Source organism: Gymnogyps californianus, chromosome 19 (genome assembly GCF_018139145.2).
Source record: "Gymnogyps californianus isolate 813 chromosome 19, ASM1813914v2, whole genome shotgun sequence".
Taxonomy (NCBI): domain Eukaryota; kingdom Metazoa; phylum Chordata; class Aves; order Accipitriformes; family Cathartidae; genus Gymnogyps; species Gymnogyps californianus.
In genome coordinates this window covers 5,133,103-5,153,977 of record NC_059489.1, presented here as the reverse complement: position 1 = coordinate 5,153,977, position 20,875 = coordinate 5,133,103, and the positions used below count along the sequence as shown (strand labels likewise).

General features: G+C 39.2%; 1 protein-coding gene across 1 annotated transcript in view; it reads left to right on the top strand.

Moving 5' to 3' along the window:
- The window catches only part of ANKFN1 (ankyrin repeat and fibronectin type III domain containing 1), a 68,664-nt gene extending 49,615 nt beyond the window's left edge, over nt 1-19,049 (top strand). Inside the window, exons 13-19 of the mRNA XM_050908604.1 lie at nt 2,890-3,105; nt 5,252-5,418; nt 6,857-7,007; nt 8,794-8,962; nt 12,401-12,567; nt 15,887-16,106; nt 18,253-19,049. Of these exons, the coding sequence (XP_050764561.1) occupies nt 2,890-3,105; nt 5,252-5,418; nt 6,857-7,007; nt 8,794-8,962; nt 12,401-12,567; nt 15,887-16,106; nt 18,253-19,049 (1,887 nt within the window). The remainder of the gene's footprint in view (nt 1-2,889; nt 3,106-5,251; nt 5,419-6,856; nt 7,008-8,793; nt 8,963-12,400; nt 12,568-15,886; nt 16,107-18,252) is intronic.
- Nucleotides 19,050-20,875: the final 1,826 nt, after the last annotated feature.

Here is a 20,875-nt window from a genome sequence, read left to right as displayed (position 1 = left end):
TCGGTCCACTATTTGTTATGCAAATATTAATTACACTTTCTCCAGCAGAACATTTTGACATTTATTGCAAAGCTTTTGAAGAATGGGTTTCATGATAACATGAAATCTCTAGCTGGAAGGCAGACACTTTCATAAAATATTTACGTTTGTGGGAAAATACATTGTCAAAAAGATGTGTGCATGATTCTTACAGAAGAAGTATATCCAGGCCTCACTTTCTCCTACCTTTTGTTTGAATGAAGTCACCAAAGCTTCCCAGAAAAATCTATGGTACAGTCATGGAATTAATGAAGATCTTCATATCGCTTGGCTCATGTATTAGCCATACGGCCATCCCTCTTGTTATTGCCAGTCAATGCAATAAGCTAGGTTTTACAGCAGCTATGAGAGCCAGATACTTTGTGGCCATTATTAAGAATATCCATGTGGGGATGTTTTAGATATTTTGGCAAAGCACGCTGTACAGGAGAGTAGCCTTCCTGGGCAACCACCTGTCTTGACTGATTTCCCCAAAGTATTCCGAAATATATGGAATGCCAGTCTGCTGTACCTTTATTGGAGGACCACCTGTGTTAAGCAGCAGCTGCTTGTCAGTCCTTTGAGCTGTCACTAGAGAAAGTTTTAACTATATCTGCTGAATGTTCCCTCCGGTGTGCTTAGCTCAGCTTAGGTAGCACGTATTCCTTTGGTTAGCTCAGTTGCATTCCCTCTGTGCAGATTGCCTCTAACAGAGCATTGCTAGTATGCACGGACTGCACTTCAAGATAACCAAGATTCCTAGTACGTGGTGTTAGTATTTGCTACCGGAGATGTTAAGAGCAGAGCTTGAAGCACAGAGATAGAGCAAATGTGTCCATGTGGTATATTGCTCTGTTGAATTTCTGGCAAATTTATTGTCCTTAACGTTTGTTCTGTTAGCTTGGTCCCCTGATGAACACAGGGATTGTCACCGATCTGCCAACCTCTAACAGTGTGTGGCCTAATGGGATCCACCAATGGAAGGATCTCAATAAAGTTTATACGGTTGAATAAATTTTATTAAGGTAGTTAATAGACTGACTCCACAGGAATTTGGGACAGAATGGAAAAGATCAGTGACAACACAGCTGCTAAGGGACTAGATCAGTAGATTCAGAGACAACAGGGACTGTAATTTTGCCTGTTGTTACCACCAGACAACTAAAGCAAACAAAATACAAGTGATGGGGTGCCAAGCTAAGCAGACACAAAACTTTTTTAGTAGATGAATTAGTCACATATTCATATTAGTAGGTACCCCCATTCTCTATGCTGGAATGCCATTCAGAATATACAGTCAGTGACAGTAAAGAACTGTTTGTTTTCATCTAGGCACATTCATATGTTGCAGTGATTAATATGACAACTAGATGGCTAACATCTACCTGCAATGATTTGTCCCACCTGTGGACACATGGATTAATACAAAACGTATACTCAAGACACCCAGTGTTAATCAGTTATGAAGGCTAACCTCAAAAGGCAGAACAGTTAAAAAAGGAGAGGTGCTATACAGACATCAACAGTATGCGCTGGAGAGGGATACGTAAAGCTAAAACAGCTAAGTTATGCCGCATAAAGCTAAAATAGCTAAGTTATGCCACACAAAGGGCAGTCACTGTGCTGACTACCTAGAGTTTATAAACAATTTAATAATACAGTTTATAAGTAAGTATTGCCTGCTAAGTACAGACAAATAATTTCAGGATAATCTATCTGTTTACAATGTCATTACGTTAATGTACAGCACTTCCCTAAACATACAATGTGCTACATTGTGAATTCAAGTTTTCATTTTAAACTAACCCCATCCCTATCCAGCTTACTGTAGATCTCTTGAAAAGTTGCAAAGTAATGAGCATATTTTAAATGTTAGGCATTTTTCTTTAAGACATCTGGGAATCTCTTCAGTGGCTGGTCACTGGATTGAGTGTGTTTGCACCTATAAGCAGATGCCTTACTGTGTGAGGAAAGGGATTTTGACCAAAATATTTATTTTATGTGGAGTCTTTTAAAATTACTTTTCTTTAATCCTCACATATTTTCCTGGAGAGCTTTGCCCTGGTAGTTTGTTAGTTTCTGCCGGTTTTGTCTAGCACATTCTTGGTATCTGAAGTAAAAGGAAAAGGGTCCGCGTCTCTTCAAATTGTTCCGTGTTCCTTCACAAAAACACTCCACAGTTCAGCTCCAGAATTATTTACATTCAACACAGATATGAGGGCCTCTTGCTTGCGTTGCTGAAAATAATCTGAATAATTTTAAAACAGAGAACAGAAAATGGAGATTATAGTTAATGACCCTAACAGAAAAAATTTGAAGTGTCCATTATGAATGATTTGGGGATAGAGGAAGAATTTTATATCATCTCTGACATTTGGTTATGGGGAGGTTAAGATAAGCACCTAGCTTGTCAGTAAGTTCAAATCAGAAGGGCTTCATTGATACCAAAGGAATCACCACTAGGCCAACACTGAGTGCTTTTGAAAATTGCATCCTTTATCTTCGCATGACCGGGCAAAAATAGGAAGTTCTGTCCAAGTAAGTTAATTACTTTGCAGTGTTTCCTTTTACAAAGGCATTGGGTCGTAACAGTCTTTCTGATGTTCTCCATTAAATGTTGGACTAAACACTGCTGGACCAAATACATCAGAGGATCCACAATTCAATCCACAAACACAACCTAGGGAAAAACTTTTCCTTTTGCCATTGAATGATATGACTGTAGGGCAACAGTTTGAGAAATACTGTGTGTCTAGTTTTTATTGAAGTCAATAGGACTGATGTCAGTGAGCACAAAGTTAAGTTTCAAAAAATACCACTCTCCTGATATGCAATAAATAACTTCCATTTTGTAATTTGCTTGTTTTCTAGAATTTGCTGGGAACTCACAATTTAGGCAGAGTTTTTTATGAGCCAATCAAGGATCGACATGGCAATATGCTGATAGTTACTATAAGAGAAGTGGAGAGTCTTTATTCATTTTTTAACGGCAAATGGATGCAGGTATCCAAACTACAAAGCCAGAGGAAATCTCTTTCAACTCCAGAGGAGCCAACAGCATTAGACATCTTGCTTATAACAATCCAGGTAGTGCTTTGCTTCTCTTACTGTATGTTATTTGCTTTTGTTAAGCCTGTGCCAGAGCCCTGATTTTTGGAAGAGTCTTGTAGAATTTTAGGCCTTAATCCAGTGCCCAATAAAATTAATGGCAAGGCTCCCATTGAAAGCAAAGACTTATATTACTTCCAGTGGGTCTGGGATCAGATCCTTAATACGTAAAATATCCATGAGATTCTAAAGAAATTACTTCAAAGTCCTAGCAGAGAATAGTAGTTTCTATCAGTTTCGGGAAACCATGCTATAGAATTCTTTAGCAAGGGATATAAAAACCTTTAAAATTCTCTGGGATGTTCTTAAGCACCTATACAGACACTTACAATTTCTACACTCCATAAGATTTTTTCCATCCAACCTTGAACACTAAATCTAGGTTTAAAACCTTACTGTTCTTCTTAATAAACTTGTTCTGTGGGGTTCAGAGTTCCTTGGAGCCTGGTATAGTTGCTAAAGAATTTTTTACTGACCATAACCCTCCTTTAATTTCTGCATAACATGCCCCTAGACTTCACAATTAGAAAAATACCAAGGTAAGGACTGATCTTAGAAGTTCCTTTGCATAGTGAGTTCAGTTAACATCATTGAGAGCCATGGGTTTTCAGCCCTTCAAGAATCAGAGTATCTGTAAACTCATGTTAAATGTAGATAGTTCACATAAAGATTAATACATGTTTTCTGTAGATAACAGCAACCTATTTCTCACAAAATGTCAGTAGCCAATCTCTCTAAAACTCAGTTCCATAGTTACCCAAAATACTACAAGACAAATCATTGTCTTCGTCCCTTCTTTAGCACCCTCAACTAGACGATGACTGCTGTGGCTAATTTTTGAATTAGAGGCACTTTCTTGGGCCGAGACTGTGCTTTTCGTACCGGAAACTGACAGGCAATCAAAATATACATTACCAGGTCTTAGGAACGTTAAAAAATTTCCAAAAGACAATAAAACTTACCTGATCTATGTTAGATTTAATGTATTAAAATGTGTTAAAGGTGTAGAAAAATGTCAATCTGGGCAAAAGTTTTTTATTAGGAAACCCAAAATACAGGCCTGATCAGATTTCCACAGAGATCCTAGTGGAAAAAATGTTCCCCTAATGGTTTACACATTCCTATCTAATGCCCACCCTTTCTTCTATTACTTGTTTAATCATCGAATGGGTATTTTGTTCATGAAGTGCTTGTGAAAATGAGGGTCTAATTGCATTTGTCAGAGCCAAGCATAGCACTGGCAGACAATTTGATGGTTCCAAGAGTAAAGGCATAAGGCCAGGTGTCTTACTACTCACCCACTGCAGAAGCACACATTTCTCAGGATGGCAGTAGATGTCATTTTTAGGGTAGTTTTGGGGGACTGCTATACATAGCCTTAAAAATGTCTCCTGGCTTCAGCAAATACACCATCATCATTATTAATTCCTTCTAAGCTCTACCTGTTGGTAAAGATATTTCTTCAGAAAACACAGCCATTAATTAAATTTTGCAAACCACCAACCCCCATGCTCATAGAGATCTTCCTGTTGACAGCAGATGATACAGAACAGGTTTTTGAGAGATGTAGGCTGGGACTCTACAGGGATTTCTTTGTGACAGTACTGGCTTATGCAGCCCCTCTCTCCCACCTTCCCCAGGTGATAGCTTGTTCCCAATGCTGCTCTGCTCTATCTGTGTAGCTACGCACCAAACGTGAACCTGGGAACTGCTCTTGCTGAAAAATGACTGCTCCTTTTCCGGAGTTGTTTTTCAGCTGAATTAGTTCCCTGACCCAGCTCACTGCTGCAATGATCAGACAGGAGTGCAGAGGTGGATGTTATTTAAGCTAGTTTAAATACTGCAGTTGCAGAAGATTGAAACCTCAGTTTTTTGGAGCCAATTCCTGCATGACGTTGGAGAGATTAGAGAACCTGTGTATGGCTTTAAGTAAAAAGTTGTCCAAGTGCATCCAAACTACCAGAGATTATTTATATGCTTAAGCATGTGCTTAAATGCTTTGCGAATCAGGAACGCTGTTGAAACAAAAAGACGGCTGTAAAAAATTTGTTGCTTTTTGATCCCAAACTCTTCCGCTTATGTGGAAAAAAGAGATTTTTATGTAGGACTGTTTCTCTTGAAACAGGACATACTTTCCTATCACAAACGAAGTCAGCAACGCCTCCCTCCTGGCTTGTATCTGGGTTACCTTAAACTCTGCAGTTCTGTGGATCAAATCAAAGTGCTTGTGTTGCAGAAGTTGCCTAATGTCCTGTGTCATGTTAAAATACGAGACAACAGCAATGTCTCCAAGTAAGTGAATATATACATATTTACACACGCATATGTAGAGAGACAACATTTGTTTTCAGTTTGAAACAACTGATCAAATTTAAATGCTAAGGCAATTTTGCCATTGCAGAATTGTAGGTGCCAGCCAAGTTTGGCTCAGGGGTGTACCATCACAGGGATCAGCACGGAACTAAAGAGGTGCACCTCTGTCCTTCCAGCAATCTGAAGGCCGATCCAGAACACGTACATATGAGCCCATTGGTTTGTAAGGATAGTATTCTGTGGTCGCTCAAATTCTGCACAGTGGTAATGATCTTCCATATATCTGTTAGGAAGATCATAGCCTGCAGCCCTGACTCAGCCGCCAGTGAATTCAATGTCAGTCTTTCTATTGATTTTCACTGACCACGGGGTGTTGGTGTTGGTGGGGGTTTTTGTGTATTCTCTTGTGTAATATCTGGTTTCTCGCTCTAATCCACAGCAAACGTACAGCAATTGAAAACACATATTCAGACAAATGCTATCAGCCATTGAACTGCTGTACTCTGGGAAAGCCATTTTCCCCTTTGTCCGTTGCTTCCCTTATCTGTTGGCCAAGTGCACTTATTTGTGCTGCCTAGTCCTTGACTAGTAGGCAACACATTTTATTGGCTTTTTTCTGGAGCTTTTTAATCCCGTATCATTTCAGCAACCAGCTGATAATTTTGCATGAGGAAAAAGGAACTGGATATGTATATGGATAACAAGGATATCCAGAATGTAGTAGTTAATACTAACAAAAATTTTGGAAGGAATATAAAGCCTAGTGCTTCAGAGTTTATAACAATCTCTGACTCTTGAAGTTTAAGATCAGATCTTTATTTAGGAGCAAATTGTACCACATCTATTACTCGTCTTGTAGTGGGGTTTCCTGTACTTTTTTTTCTTGAATGTTTGGTGCTGGCTGCTTTTCAAGAATGAATACTGGGCAGGGTGAATTAAGGATTTGATCCAGAAAGATGATTCCCATGTATATCAGGTCTAGAATGGATACATGTCGAGCAAACCAGGAAGTACTTTGGCTCCAGTCAGCACAAGAAAGTCTGTCACAGAAATTAAACTTCCTGCTAATTGTCACTGTTGTCATTTCCAATGCATGCTTTTTAAAATATTGTGGTAGATAGGGAATGAAGTGTGTGAAAAAGAAAACCTGGAGTGAGAAGCCTTAGTGAAATATTTCAAAGGCACTTGGACTTTCAGAGGTTTGCAAGGAATGTTCAGCCTGATGTACATGTGCTAGAAAAGTTAAACTTTTCAAAGTTAGATTTTTAACGACAAACAATCAAGATTGCACAAGTTTAGAATGGTTTGCTGTATGAGGATTAAACTATCAACAGATCCCAAATGCACATACACTGAATTCCTGCTTATGCACTGAACTTTTGTTATATTTCTAATTTTAACTTGACTCAACATACAGAGATGAGTGGGAATGGATCCAAACACTTTCTGGCTCAGAATCTGTGGAAAGTATGGATCATACTTCAGACTGCCCTACTCAATTGTTCTTGTATGAGCTCCAGATGGCAGTGAAAGCTCTCCTTAAACAGATCAATCTACCTCTGCATCAGGTATTTTCCTCTGTGGTATTTATCACCTTTTTAAACACTGATTCTTACGAACACAACTAAAAGCTACAAACTGTGTAACTTGCAAGTAGTGATTAAATGTTACGGTTGCAAGAAAAGCAAAGCAGAGAAGGTTTGTATTCCGTTTATTCTAAGTGTGTGCGGGGGGAACATCTTCAATAAAACAGTTATTTTCCTAGATATTTGAACATATAAGGATTAAGAGACAAATTTTTAATTAGTTCCTATTTTTGTATCTGTTAGCATATTTGTGCAACTTCAGGCAGGTGCAAATAAGCACTTTTGCATGAAAGTAGTAGTTGCGAGCACCTTTACCCAGCTGGCAAAGAAAAATAGGTATTTTTCCAGGCAAGCAGGGCAATTGACTATTCTTTTGGAGGTAATAGTGAGGGCGTATGACAGGCCCGCTGAAGACACAGCGTTTTGCTATTCTTTTACACCCAGATAAACGTAGCACTTCTAAAACACATAGTTCCAGACCTCCAGATTGCTGCGGGTGAGGAGAGGTATCTGGCTTCTGGCTTTACATTTAGGTACCAGAAATGCATATGTGAATAAATAAAGTCAGGGAGGATAATCTATGATGTGAAAGATCCATGAAAAAATAAGCTAAGGAGTTTGTTTCTTGTTTACATGAATTCCATTTTATTTTGGTCTACAGGGGTAAAGAGGGCTTAAAGCAGAAGTAAATCATCTTTATATTCACTTCAAGGTCTGTTTGTGCAGCTAGAAAGATGTGGCCTTAAAATACATTAATCTGGTTCTACATTTCTTGATTTTAAAAGGTTTAGGCTTTGCTTTTAAAAAGGAATCCATCAGTGCTGCACCTTCTAGCCTGGGAAGAGCCAAGTAAGACTCAAGTAAATCCAAAATTAAGACAGATGGTGTACTGCCTTGTGGTCAGTCACTCTAACTCACTAGGGCTTTGTACAGGTCTCTATGCTAGCGTATTTTCTTGGAGGTTATAGCTTTCGTGCATCTTTTTTTTTTTTTTTTTGAGCTAGGGACTAAAATATTTAAATCAATGTGCAGTATGTTCCTTAGGCTGCAGTTCAGCCAAGCATTTAAGCTCATCTATTGTGCATGAGAGATAGACATAAACATGACCTTGCAGTTAAACACAGTTGTAAATGTTTTGATGACTCAGGACCAAAGTTCTATGTTAATGAATTGAATTTTTCATTCAACAGATTTATGTATTTTTATTATTTTTGTGGTAAACAGAATCATGGACAGTGACACTGGTGCATACCCAGGGTAAAATGCAGTGCTGCACACAGCAGCTCTACAGCAGCCTCAGGCCAACTCCTGTGTGTGCCATTTTCTCTTGCTGCAGCACTTGTTAAACCTTTTCAGTGCTGTGTTGAGGGAGAGCTGCATATTTCTCTTAACCAACCTTAAATTGAATCTTAAAGGTTTTTAATTGAATCCATTTTCATGTTTTCACATAATTATGCAATCATAATCTTGAAAAGCACATGGCATGTGATCATTTTCTGCCTAATAAGAAACATAAATGTTGTTTTCAGGGGGGTTGTGCCTGTGTGTGTTGTTGTAATGTGGAACATTGCAGCTTTAAATCTTTATTTTATGTAGTGACATGAAGCCACATTTAGGGCCCCCCCCCAAATATTTATGTTTTATAAAAATTCCGAGCTTGATGTTGTGCAAATTTTCTTTAATGTTTTATATCATTTGGAGTGTTGTTTATATAAGTGCCATGTTGTAATTCTCTCCTATTTCTTCCCCCGCGCGTGTCCCTCTACAGGCTAAGCACTTCCGTCTGTATACACAGGAGGTGTTGGAACTGGGTCACAATGTCTCCTTTCTTCTCCTGCTCCCCGCCTCAGACGACGTCTGCACTGCCCCAGGACAGAATAATCCTTACACCCCACACTCAGGATTTCTTAACCTCCCTCTTCAGATGTTTGAACTCGGTATAGTAGCTTGCTTCACCTAGAAATATTAACCCAGGCTCCTTATAATAAAATCACAAAGTTGTATCTGTTTTCCCCCTTGTCCCAGTGGAGAGTCGATAAATCACATGATGGCTTTGGCAACAACACTACCTATAACTGTGTACAAGTTACAGAGAGAGCAGAGCAGTTAAAGCATATACTGTAGCAGTCGTTATTGAAATGCACAGCATAGAGCAAAGCCCACAGTTATCCAGTCTGTGTCTATAAGCTTATTTGGAAGATGATGTTCTTTAAAAAACAGAACCAAAAAATTACACACAACAGAGCAAGGTTGGAGTGTGAAAGGAGATGCAAAAAAACATCCCTCTAAATTGTCACAAGAATAATCACCAGTTTTGTAGAGGAGAATTTTTGCAGTTCCTGACTGCAGATAGTCCTACTCAAGGTCTGGCTCCCTCACAACTTTGCAAAAGGTCTGAGTGGAGTTTCCTGCGTGAGGGTCATCTTTCTCCGTCTGATTCCTGGAAAAATGCAGGGGACTCAGTCCTATTGCTGTGGTGCAGGAAAAGCCTGTTGTGAAAAATGCCAAAGCACTAGACTTGAATCTGTTTCTCTAGGGAGCACATCCTGTGCTGCAGCAGATTCAGCCCTGTTGTTCCACTGCATTGCTGACTGGGTAAGAATTCCCCAAAACAGAGTTTTCCAGCTGTCTCACAGAAGGCATAAGATGCTTTAGCTTCAAGGTCCTCTATTTCTCATTTCTTCTTCTTTGGTCCACAGAGAAAAGAAAGGTTTCACATAAAAGCAGCTCATAAAGACTTAACAGTTCTTTTTAGAAAGAATATTATAAGTATGGGGACTGCTGAGCCTTACACATTAGTCTCCTCTGTTTCCTTCTGGCCTGTAAAACTGGATATCTTTCTTTCCTCTGCCTTGGAGAAGAGAGAAAGATATGAGCCAAAACTCATGGAGTCAGTACACAAGGAGCCACTATAGAACAGGTCTCTAGTGGCAACTGTGTCCTCAGCAGTATCTCTCTCAGGTGTTTATGGGACACCATTACCAGCACCATCCTATTTCCTACATATCATTGCTAAGTGCTGTTACAGTCACTAATGTAGGAGAACGATGATTACATGTTAACGGAGGGTCTTACAAGACTATATTTCTGCAGTCACAACAGATCCGTGACCCACCATCATCCAGCAACACAAATTTCATTTGGATCAGGCAGGAATATACGATTGCGTTTATGCCACGTCTGCCGGAGCACACAAAGTGGTGCCTGTGACAACTTTCGGTTTTTATGCTGGTTGTGGGAGGACAGATGACAGCTGAGCTGCCATAAAATTATGAGTCGTACAGACAGACAATACATGAGCTGGTGTAGTCTGCCAAGAAAAAGTTACCCCTTCAAAAGAAAACTAAAGTAATTGAACTAGAAGAGTTAGTTCAGTGCTTTGGGTCATATGGCCATGGCTGTAGTGCCCTAAAGACAGACTTATCTTCTTGACACGCAACCCCGAAGTCTACAGTTAGACTCTGTGTATTGAGCATATCATTTCTGCCTATAAGAGGTGACTGCTGCATTCACTGTGCAAATTAATGCATGAAGCATATTCATCTCTGGTGAAATTAATCTCCGCACTAGAAGTTTTGCAGACTATTTAACTCTCATTATGTGGTACATAGGCCAGGGGCAGGAGTCATTCTCACTTCTGGGACATAGTTTGCATTGGGCTGACAAAGCAATAGACACTGAATGGGATGATGTGGTGCAGATAAACATGCAAGAGTAATCTCTCAAAAGGCATTCTGGGTGCAGACCTCTATGTTTAGTAATGTTGCTGCAGTGGGAAAGCAGCTCATGGTGGAGAAAACAGTATGGAAAGCTGAATTTTACTTTTGAGGGTTTTTTCAAGTACGCAATCATCTGGCCAAAGGCAGATGACATTTCTGTATGACTTATTATATATGTATCCCTGATGTTCTATAAAGTGACTGTGATTCACATCTCAAATATTAGAAGCTTCCATTCCCTATTAGCTGGTGGCTACAAACTATATAATTGCATAACCACAAAAGACTATGTTGAAGTAACATTTGTTAAAGTAACATTAAAGGGTCTGACTTAAAACCACAAAGGCTAGAAACTTCAGCACTGAAGCTGAAACCGCGGCTGTAATTCACTCAAGAGTCCACCACATATGGCATATATACCGTAAGACCACACACTATTCAGGCTAGAGCCCTGCAATATCTAGGCATCATTGAGAAACCAGAAGGTGGAATTCCTTCTTTCACTCTTTTTTGTGGGATTTCTATGTTCAGATTAGGCCTTTATTGTTATGCTACCGATGTTTCTGTGATTGGATTTCTTGAGAAATTCTTCTCAATTGTTCTTATCATGTTGTTTGCAAGGGATAAGTAGACATGACACTTATTTCTTTTTTAATATTTATGATAAGAAGAATATATGCAATTTACAAGTGAAACACTCTGAAAACTATCATGCTACAATCCAGAAAAGCAGCAGTAGTAAGCCAACTGGCATTCGCTGCTATAACAAGATCACGCTGTATGCTTGCATTTATCAAAGCACCAATGAATGGGCAAGTATTTCTGAAAACTTGTTCTCCCTCAGCAAGTTTCAGTATGTCTGTACTGCAGTTCGTAGAGATAACTGGTAAGTTTTGCCTGAGCAATTGCAGGTTCTGGAATAATGTAGCTTTAAGAGGCCAGGTAAATTAGCATTTGTGAAGCTCCATGGCACTGCAGCTGCTCTAGTTACCTCTTTTAGAGGTAACTCAGGTCTGTGCTACTCCGAAGTCAAATTACACAAGGGAAGAGGTCATGTCTGAACTTTCTGTGTTGCCCTTCTGCGTGAGAGTTCAGAGGATGATGTGTGATAGCACCTAAAAGAGTTTTAATTGTTTCACCCAAACTGTGATATCACTGAAATGCTTTTACTGCCGAGTCATTTACATTTAAGTTACTGATTTAAGCTAGCCTACCCCAAGAGAAAGTTATCATCCTTTGAAATCATACTTTCTTTCTGAAACACTCAATTAAAAAAAATAAAAGATGAGTTCCACTTTCCAGTCATGTCACTACTTTCTTTATAAAAGAAATGATGAGCTATAAAAGCCTCAGAAACAGCCTTTCTGATTAAAGCTATCAAGGGCAAGATAGCCTCTGGAGTTGCATACTAAGGACCTGATTATCCCTTCACTTAGATATAAATTAGAAATTACTCTTTTGAAATCAGTGAAGTTACAGAGTAAATCCAGTGTAAATGAGAAGAGAATTAGAGCCTGTATTATTTATTTCTAGCTTAAAGTAATCCATCCAGAGTTAGTAATTACATTTAATAAAATTTGTGTTCTGAAAGCTAAGGATTTCATATTTCATAACCAGAATATAACAATGTTTCCTTTGCACTTGGTCTTTTCACAGTTCATTTTTGCTGTTACAAGGAAAAATTTATAAGCCTGTATTGCCGCCTTTCTGCTGTCATAGAGTTGGACTCTCTGAAAACCCAGCAATCCCTAAGGGAAGCAATTTCAGACAGTGAAGTCGCTGCAGCCAAACAAAGACACCAGCAAGTTATAGACTACATACAGGTAGTAGTCTGTTTCTGACTATTCCAAGGAGATTTTAAGGTGGCTTTCTTAAAAATTGCATAGGGCTGTAATTTGAAATCTAAATGGAGAATTATTCACAGACATCATAAAAAGAGCAGTTGTATCAAAAGTGCAATTCTGTTTTTATGAAATTCAAACCCAGAACATGATTTCCTTAGTTGTTGCTTTTATACAAGGATTTTTATGGGTAAAATCAAATGACAGTTATACTAGGCTGTTATAAAGAAATGTGTCAGTCTGCTTGTAAAACTCACTCCCATCTAATGTGAGGTAAGCTAGTACCATGCCTGGGCATTCATTTGTGTAATAGTTTTTCTCTGTCTTTGTGAATTGAGGACATTTTTCACCATGATAAGTTGCCAGTTAAAAAAATTAAAATGAAAATTCAGGCTAGGTTGTGGAGACAATCTTCATCAACAATATCACAGTGAAGAAAGCAGCTCTGCATTTAAGATGGCAAGCTAGGCCCAAAAGCATCTGTAAGCCTGTCCAGCACCATGCAGTGATACCGCTTCAGTCCCCCAGTGCAGAAGGATCATGAATGTTATCATACTAGTCTAATTTGCTTATTCTCTGTCTCTCACATTGATTTTCCTGTACTGTTCCCAGATCAGGACTTTACCTACTCAACTCAGGGATCTTCAAACTACACCGCACTGTGCAGCATAGCAAGGCCTGTCCTTTTGCAAACCATTTTGGCAATTGGTTATTTACAGATAAAATTCATGACCTTTGCAGAGTGCATCTATGGACATGGTTGATCTGTCTTTCTACAAGTGAGGTGCAGATAAGTTTACAGCTCTATATTCTTAATATTCAAGCAAACTTCTGTTCGAATAGGGGCCAAGACAACCATTTATCCCATTGATAATATGTTTGGCCCTCCATAATTATGAACAAGATGATAATATTTCTGTTCCTCTTTGCTCTGAATTCAGATCCCCTTTGCCTTGTCCACTTTGGAGCTTTTGGCAACCTGCAGGGGGGCAGAGAGGAATGTTCCATTGTACTTTCACCACTCAATCATCTCCTTCCTTCTCATCTTCCCATTCTCACACTTGGAAAATCTAGCCTTTTCCCAGTGTCCAGGAGAATTTGGAAAATTTTTATCCTTCACATCAAAAATAAGTGCATGTATATTAATATGTATGCACTGTATAGACAGTTCTGCGTTCCTCTTCTCCAAAGTGTTTGAGTCACATATATACACTGGGAAAATACGGGAGAACATTTTAAATTTCAGTGTTTTGTGCTGAATTATTGTGACAGTGTATTAGCCTTGTCAGGTTTCCTCTCAAATGAAAACCAGCTGTATTCCACCTATTGGCAAAAATATCTCAGACCACCACATACCGCAATCTTCAGTGGTGACCACAAAACCGCAAGAGCATTTGTGTGATCCTAGATCTAAGACAGTGCTGAAGTCACTACACAAACCAAACATTGTAAAGTCTATATAACTGCAGTTCTGAAAAGGAGTCAGAGGGCAACTGAAAAGTAAAAATAAAAAAAAAAAAAACAAACCAGCAGATAAGGTACTTGGGAGTCTTTACCAGAATGTTACACAGCAAGAAAAGAAATCTACAGACACTGAAACTAAAACTGAAGTTAAGCTGTAATTTATATAGCGTAATGCTTCAAACGTTCCTAAATTGTAAAAGAACCACAATTCATTAAAACGACTGGTCCATTATCCCAGGAGACACTGCAGAATGGCATCAGGGAGAAAACTGACAGGATTTGCATTTTATTAAACTGCATGCAGTATGATTTTTGTTTGGGGTTGAGGGAGGATCACAGAAAGGAGATATAAAATCTCCAAAATCAAATAGGTGAGACGTTTGCTAACTGGCATTCTCTTCATGGAGCTACACTGAAGTCTTGAAATGATGTAGCATTATGAATTAATCTCTGAACCATTTGCTATTCTTATCAGTGTATATTCTTAGCTCAAATTAACTCAGTGGCAAGGCTTGCACTGACATCACTGGAGTCGGGATTTCACCTTTACATAAAAATGGCCATAGTAGGTCAAAACAAAGATCCATCTATCCAGCTATCCTGTCTCCAACACGGCTCATCAAGAACCACCCTAGCTAATCTGGCATCTACAGTATCCTTTGGCAATAAATTTCACACTTTGAATGCGCATTTTGTGAAGAAGTATCTCCAGCTAAGAGTATGTGCTGGAGAACTCGTCTTAGAATAGATCAGCCTGCAGGCTCCGCTTCACTGATCCCTCTGTTACTTCCCTATGTGATAGTACTCACTGCACAAAGCATCACTCCCTTTTGCCTATCCATTTACTGACCCAGGGCGCTCATTCTGCATTCCTGCCGTATGCAGCTTGTATAACTGCAAAGCAGTTTCCCTTAAACACTGCAATATTAAGATGAAGGCTCACTTCTTTAAATGCAGAATCTTCTGTAGGAAGAGAAGTACAAGGGAAGTTTTAGAAAGGATACTGCAGCAGAAGGATATTATACTCAGAGCTACTGTCATTCGCTGGTTGCAGCAACATTTGCTCAGTCATCAAAGATCTTGAATTGCTTGAAGACGTTAAAAGTGTTCAATTATCAAAAGACTCTCAAGACCCACATTAAACAGCATCTTTCCTCTCTGCACAGATACTTAAAGCTATATCCTGCTATTGATTTAGGGACTTGTCTCTTATTGCCATCAACAGGCATGTGTTAGAACTGTCTTAGCGTAGATTTATACTATTAAAATGTATGCAGACCAAAATGAAGATAAGGGAGAAACCTGCAGTTTGGCTCATAGCTGTGCTTCAACCCTCCATGTATGTATATTCTTCCACATGTATGTATATTCTTCTTCTGTTAAAAACTGGGTTTGATCTGAGCACTCTGCTTTTGAACATAATCCTGGGTTTGCAAGGATGCTCAAGAAGTCTTGCTTTCATTCCAGTACAGAATGAAACCGACTTTCATGTGTGCTACAAAATTGATCAAATTTTCTACTCCGCCAAAAGACAATTTTCATTTTCTTTCCATGTCAGTGTTTAGGCCTGGATTCACCCCTCCTACGTACAGGTTCTTAATTGAGGTACATAATTTGAGAGTCTGGTGGCCCCAAGCAGCCTCTGCAGTGGTGGTGGAGAACAAGCACCTGACTAAAGGCAGTTCAGACCACCTAAATCTGAAGCGTCCTGTCAGGGGATCCTGCTTCTCTCTGTTGGCAGTGACTACACACCTACTTGGGCACTTGAAGAAAGTACACACTTAGGTAAAATTAATACACACTTAACTATACTTTTTCACCATTTTTTTCTCTGCAGCAAATTGATGAGATCTGGAGGGAAATGAGATGGATCACAGAAGCACTGCAGTATGCAAGATACAAGCAGCCAGCAGCTGGCCTACCCATAAAGAAGCTTGTGGATCTTGCAGAAGAACACTCTCAAAAGAAAATCAGTTCAACCTCTTCACATCTAGATTGTCTTCCTTCACCTCCCCCTTCACCTGAAGCTAGAATCCAGAGGAGAAAAGCTGTGACTGGTAAGAGAATTTTTCTTTGTTCATCAAGCGAAATCTTTGAACTCACTTTTAATTGTAACAGTTCTTGTAAGTCTTTTTATAAAAGGGGTAAATTTTTTCCCATACCTGCCAAGGTATTTTAACAATCATTTTACCAATAATTTGCCACTCAGTATCCTGAGATCCTTCTACAATCTTTACAATCATTTTTTGGTTTCAACTACGTAGAATAATCACTCATCAGCAGCCAACTTTGTCACCTCACTGTTCCAGATCATGTAATGAACAGGTTGGAAGGGACAAGTGCTATCACTGACTTCTCCATGATGTCTAGAATTAGTAAAATCCATCCATAGTGAAAGCTGACTACTTTATTTGTTGTCTACACCAGCAATCTGCTATTAATATACGGAAGGAGCTTTCTCTTTATTTCAATTACAGCTTCATTGCTTCAGAACCTGTGGTAAAGAACCTTGTCAAAAGCTCTTCAGAAATAAGGATGCCTGTGTATTAATTGTGCACGTTCAGAGTTTTATTAGACTGCTGAGACATGAGTTACGAAGCAAAAGCTATTGACCCTTTCTCATCACTCATGTATCTATCTATTCTTCACCATAGTTTCTAATAATCTGTGTGGAATCCAAGTCAGACTTTTCCATAGTCTCCATTTGTCACTTTCTGTTTCTCTGATATTACAGCCGTTTTCTTTCCATGCTTTGACTGTTCCTCTGCTTTGGAGCAATTCTCTCTTATGCTCCTCTTGCTTTGTTTTGATAGAGCAAATTTGAGTGCCAATAGTCCAGTTTGATTTAACAGTTGTTTTCACATACCTCAGTGTTCTCAGTGTTTTAGAAAAGCACTTTAAAACACAGAATTACACAAATAAGTACCCACCTCATTGACCATTATTGCTTCTCTGAACAGCTGGAAAATTAAACTGATGAAAGAAATGGATCACAGCAAATAAAGATGAAGCAAATTAAACAGTAACACCTAATTTGCTAACAGAATAAGGACTTCAGAGAAAAATGTAAACCATCATTCTGCTGAGCTGTCTTTAAGCAACGAGTAAATGAAACAGTAGAAACAAAAGCAACAGATGCTGTGTTAAACAACTGCCATGACCATTTTGGTAATAATATTTTTTTTTCCAAATTGGCAGTTTTATACAGTTAAGAAAAATGAATAAATTACTCTGATTAGATTAGGTTAAAAGAACCCAAAGACGATGGTGCTTTCATTCGCTCCATTACACAGTGGTGTTCTTTCTCAGCATCTCTCCCCGAGCTAATTTTTATCCTGTATTACAGACCATGAATGCAGAATAATCCTTAGCTCTGGCACCATGTCACCTAGAGCATTATCGTGTCCTGCATGGGCTTGATTCATTATTGCTGTGCTATATGGTAATTTACACTAGGTCAAAGTGAATAGTCAGCACTGTATAAAATCTAAGTTTTTTTCCTTGGATCTAATATAAACTATCCAGGGCAGTGAAGCATCAATCCATTCTATCACATATGCCACTGTTTATTATGTTATTGATCCTTTTGTAGCCAAAAGACAGCAGTGATTTCAGTGCTAGCGTGAGTTTTGGTGAACAAATTCACATTTGAATTAAGTGTGTCTGCTTTGGATTTGATCATACACAATGCACCTGATGGGCAAAAGGGTAGTTTTTGTTCATCTACCTCCATGTCTTGCCTCAAGCCTCTTATACACACACATACAGTTGCACCCTACTCCCAATTACAGAGGTATAAATCTGGAGTAACTCAACTGAGATCTTTGATAAAAACAGAATCTGGATTAGAGTTTTTCTCTCTCCCAAATCCCCATCTCTATGAAATTTGGTGAAAACAAGATAAAAGAAAACAGATCCTTTCAGAACTTAGTCCCAATTCAAATTCTTCCCTGTACTTAATATAATAAATGAATCCTTTCTGGGTTTCCTAATTCTGCCACCACCTCTCTAACACATCTGTAAATCCGCCCTGACTACTGTCTTTGCTGTCACCTAGGCCCACAGAGAATTCCACAGAGGAAACACACATACATTTTCAGAATTGTAGATTTGATTCTAAATTAAGAAAAAAACCCATAAATGACAGTTAAGCAATTTCTCTCCTGTGCTTGTCTTCTTAGTGTTAATCAGTTCTCTTTGCAGATTCCCAGCCTTGCTCAGATGAAGAAGGCTGCTCTGAAGTATTCCTTCCAACTGACAGTGACTATGACTCCAGTGATGCATTAAGCCCCAGAGAATTAGACCTGATTTACTCCTCCTCACATGACATATCCCAGCAGGCAGGCAGTGGCCTGGGTGGCAGTGCACCTGATGTTCTCCAAGTCCACGACATGAAGCCTTGCCTAACATTGAAAGAAGGCCTAACAGAGCGTAGTGCCTTTGATAATAATGCTGAATGTTGCACAGAGTATATGAGCAATCTAACAATGTCAGGGCTTACACCGAAAAGCGTAGACAAGTCCTCTAGCTCCAAGCAGCCATTGGGCTTTTTAGGGAAAAAAAAGCTAGGGAAACATCAACATTACAACTACTTCAGCCGGCATCATCGTTGGCTGCGTGTGCACAGCGAGACACAGTCTGGCTCTCTGTCTGAAGGTGTGTATACTCAGCATCTCATGAGATCTTCAGATTTGTCTCAAGAACCTACCTCCAGTGAGCAGTTAAAGATTCCCATCGATGGGTCTCGGAGCACTTTCTTACCTCATGCATCCAGCCTTCCAGAAGACAGGAAAGGCAAGTATGAGGAATCAAGGCAGAATGTCCATAGGATACATGTGGAGCCTTACAAATCAACATTTCTGGATGAAGAGGGCAAGTCCTGGGCAATGAGCACACGGTCTGTAGAACATAGGGATGTGCACAATGCTATGCAACAGATAATGAGTCCAGATGACCAGTCGGGTTCTGCTGTCTCAGAAGTCTTCAGCAGCACACTTTAACCCCAGACTTCTGCATTGTTTCCCATTGCTCCACAATGAGATAGTGAGCATTATGCATATAGGGCCATACTTTCAAAACCACTTGTAAAAATCCAGCTCCTGAAATGGCAACTCATGCCACTCAAAAGAATCCTAATCTTTTGACTTCATCACCAGATTTCTGGTCTTACAGGGGTATCAGGTCATGATGCAAGCATTATTATTGGCATCTGCAGTTTTGCAGGCAGAGTCATAATAGTCACCACATAACAGAACAATCTGTGGCTGCAAATCTAGTAATCAGGTTTTGCAGTTCTCTTGATTTCCATGTATCTCTGAGCATGCAAAATTTTAAGCATGAGTGGTTCTGCCTTCAAGTTAGCAGAAACTGTTAACATCCTTGGTGGCGTCATGTTAGGACTGTGTCCTAAACTTCTATTAACCTGTTTTCCACCATTTCCTATAAATTTTTCTACTTCTCAGCCTTCTTGAATGGATTTAGGTTGCATATAACTAAAGTGCTAACTGGTCTAGTAACACAGTTAACCCAGAGTTTCTAGCCACTTACAGAGAAATGAAAATTCTTTCATTATCTAGAAAATGGAGTCAACACCATCTCTGAATGCTGTCAGAGCCTGACATAATTATCACAATGTTTTTTTTTCAGAAGCTTAGATTTCAAATTATGTAAGTAGCAAGTTATTTTAAAAGCTTAGGAGGTGAACCTTTGAGGTCAAGAGCAGGCAGAATGAGGCCAAGTTCTGAAGGAATAAGATGCAGGGTCTAAGTGAGATTGAAGTGAAGCTTGCTCTTTTCTTCTGCCCACCACAGAAGAGCGCATTTCTTTATGTTGGCAGCACTCTCATACACCCATTGGAAAGAAAAGCCCCTACTTTTGTTCCTGAATATTCACTGCAAACTTCAGGGGTATTTGATCACCATGTCTGAAATTGGGATATTCTGGCAATTCAGATTAGGGAAATTTGGGGTGCAGTTTGAATCTAAGATTTGGGGGGGGGCCACCAATAAATATTAATATCATAAGGAGGGTGGGAGGTGGTGTTTTAGCATGCCATATTTGTCTAAAGGCAGATCACAGTGAGTCATGATTTTGTCCTTTGCAACCAGAATAGGACTTACAGTACTACAGAAGATGATCTCAAAAATGAAATCTATATTAATGAGAACCATAACATTTGAGTCACTAAGAAATGAACTAATGTGGAGAGAAACCCCAGCTGTTGCACAAGCTTTAGTTTTTCTTAAACAGTTCTTGAAGTTTAATTTTATGGGCCACATTCCTGCTGGTTAAATTCCCTCACTCCATGTTTGCGCAGCCTTCTACCTTTCAATTTTTCAGCCTCCAGGTGGATACATTCTAAGGCCTCCAATAAAGAGATTTGAGTTAAATAGTTGAGTTTACAAGTCCTTGAGGTAAAGGTAAGGATTTGGGCCCATGATCTGTGGTCCTTATTAAAATAGCACTTCCATAACCCCAGTGCTATTAAAATCCCTGTGAACTCAATCCATAAATTCAAAAATAAATGTTATTCACTATTTTATGCTTGGTCAGTACGTGGAAGCCAAGAAGAGTCTTTGCAGTGATAATAAGGGCAGAAACTTTCTATAAGGGATTACATTTGTAACGTCTCTTTTTGGGAGAGGGAAGTTAACTTTTTGCACCAAAAATATTCATTCATTACCTGATCCAAAGCTCACTGAGGATGGAAAGACTTCCATTCACTTCCACAGGCTTTGAATGAGACCCATTCTGAAAATTCCTGTGGGTGAGAAGATGCGGGGGGGAGCAGAAGTGTCAGTGCCAATTTGCAGCTAGAAGGACATAC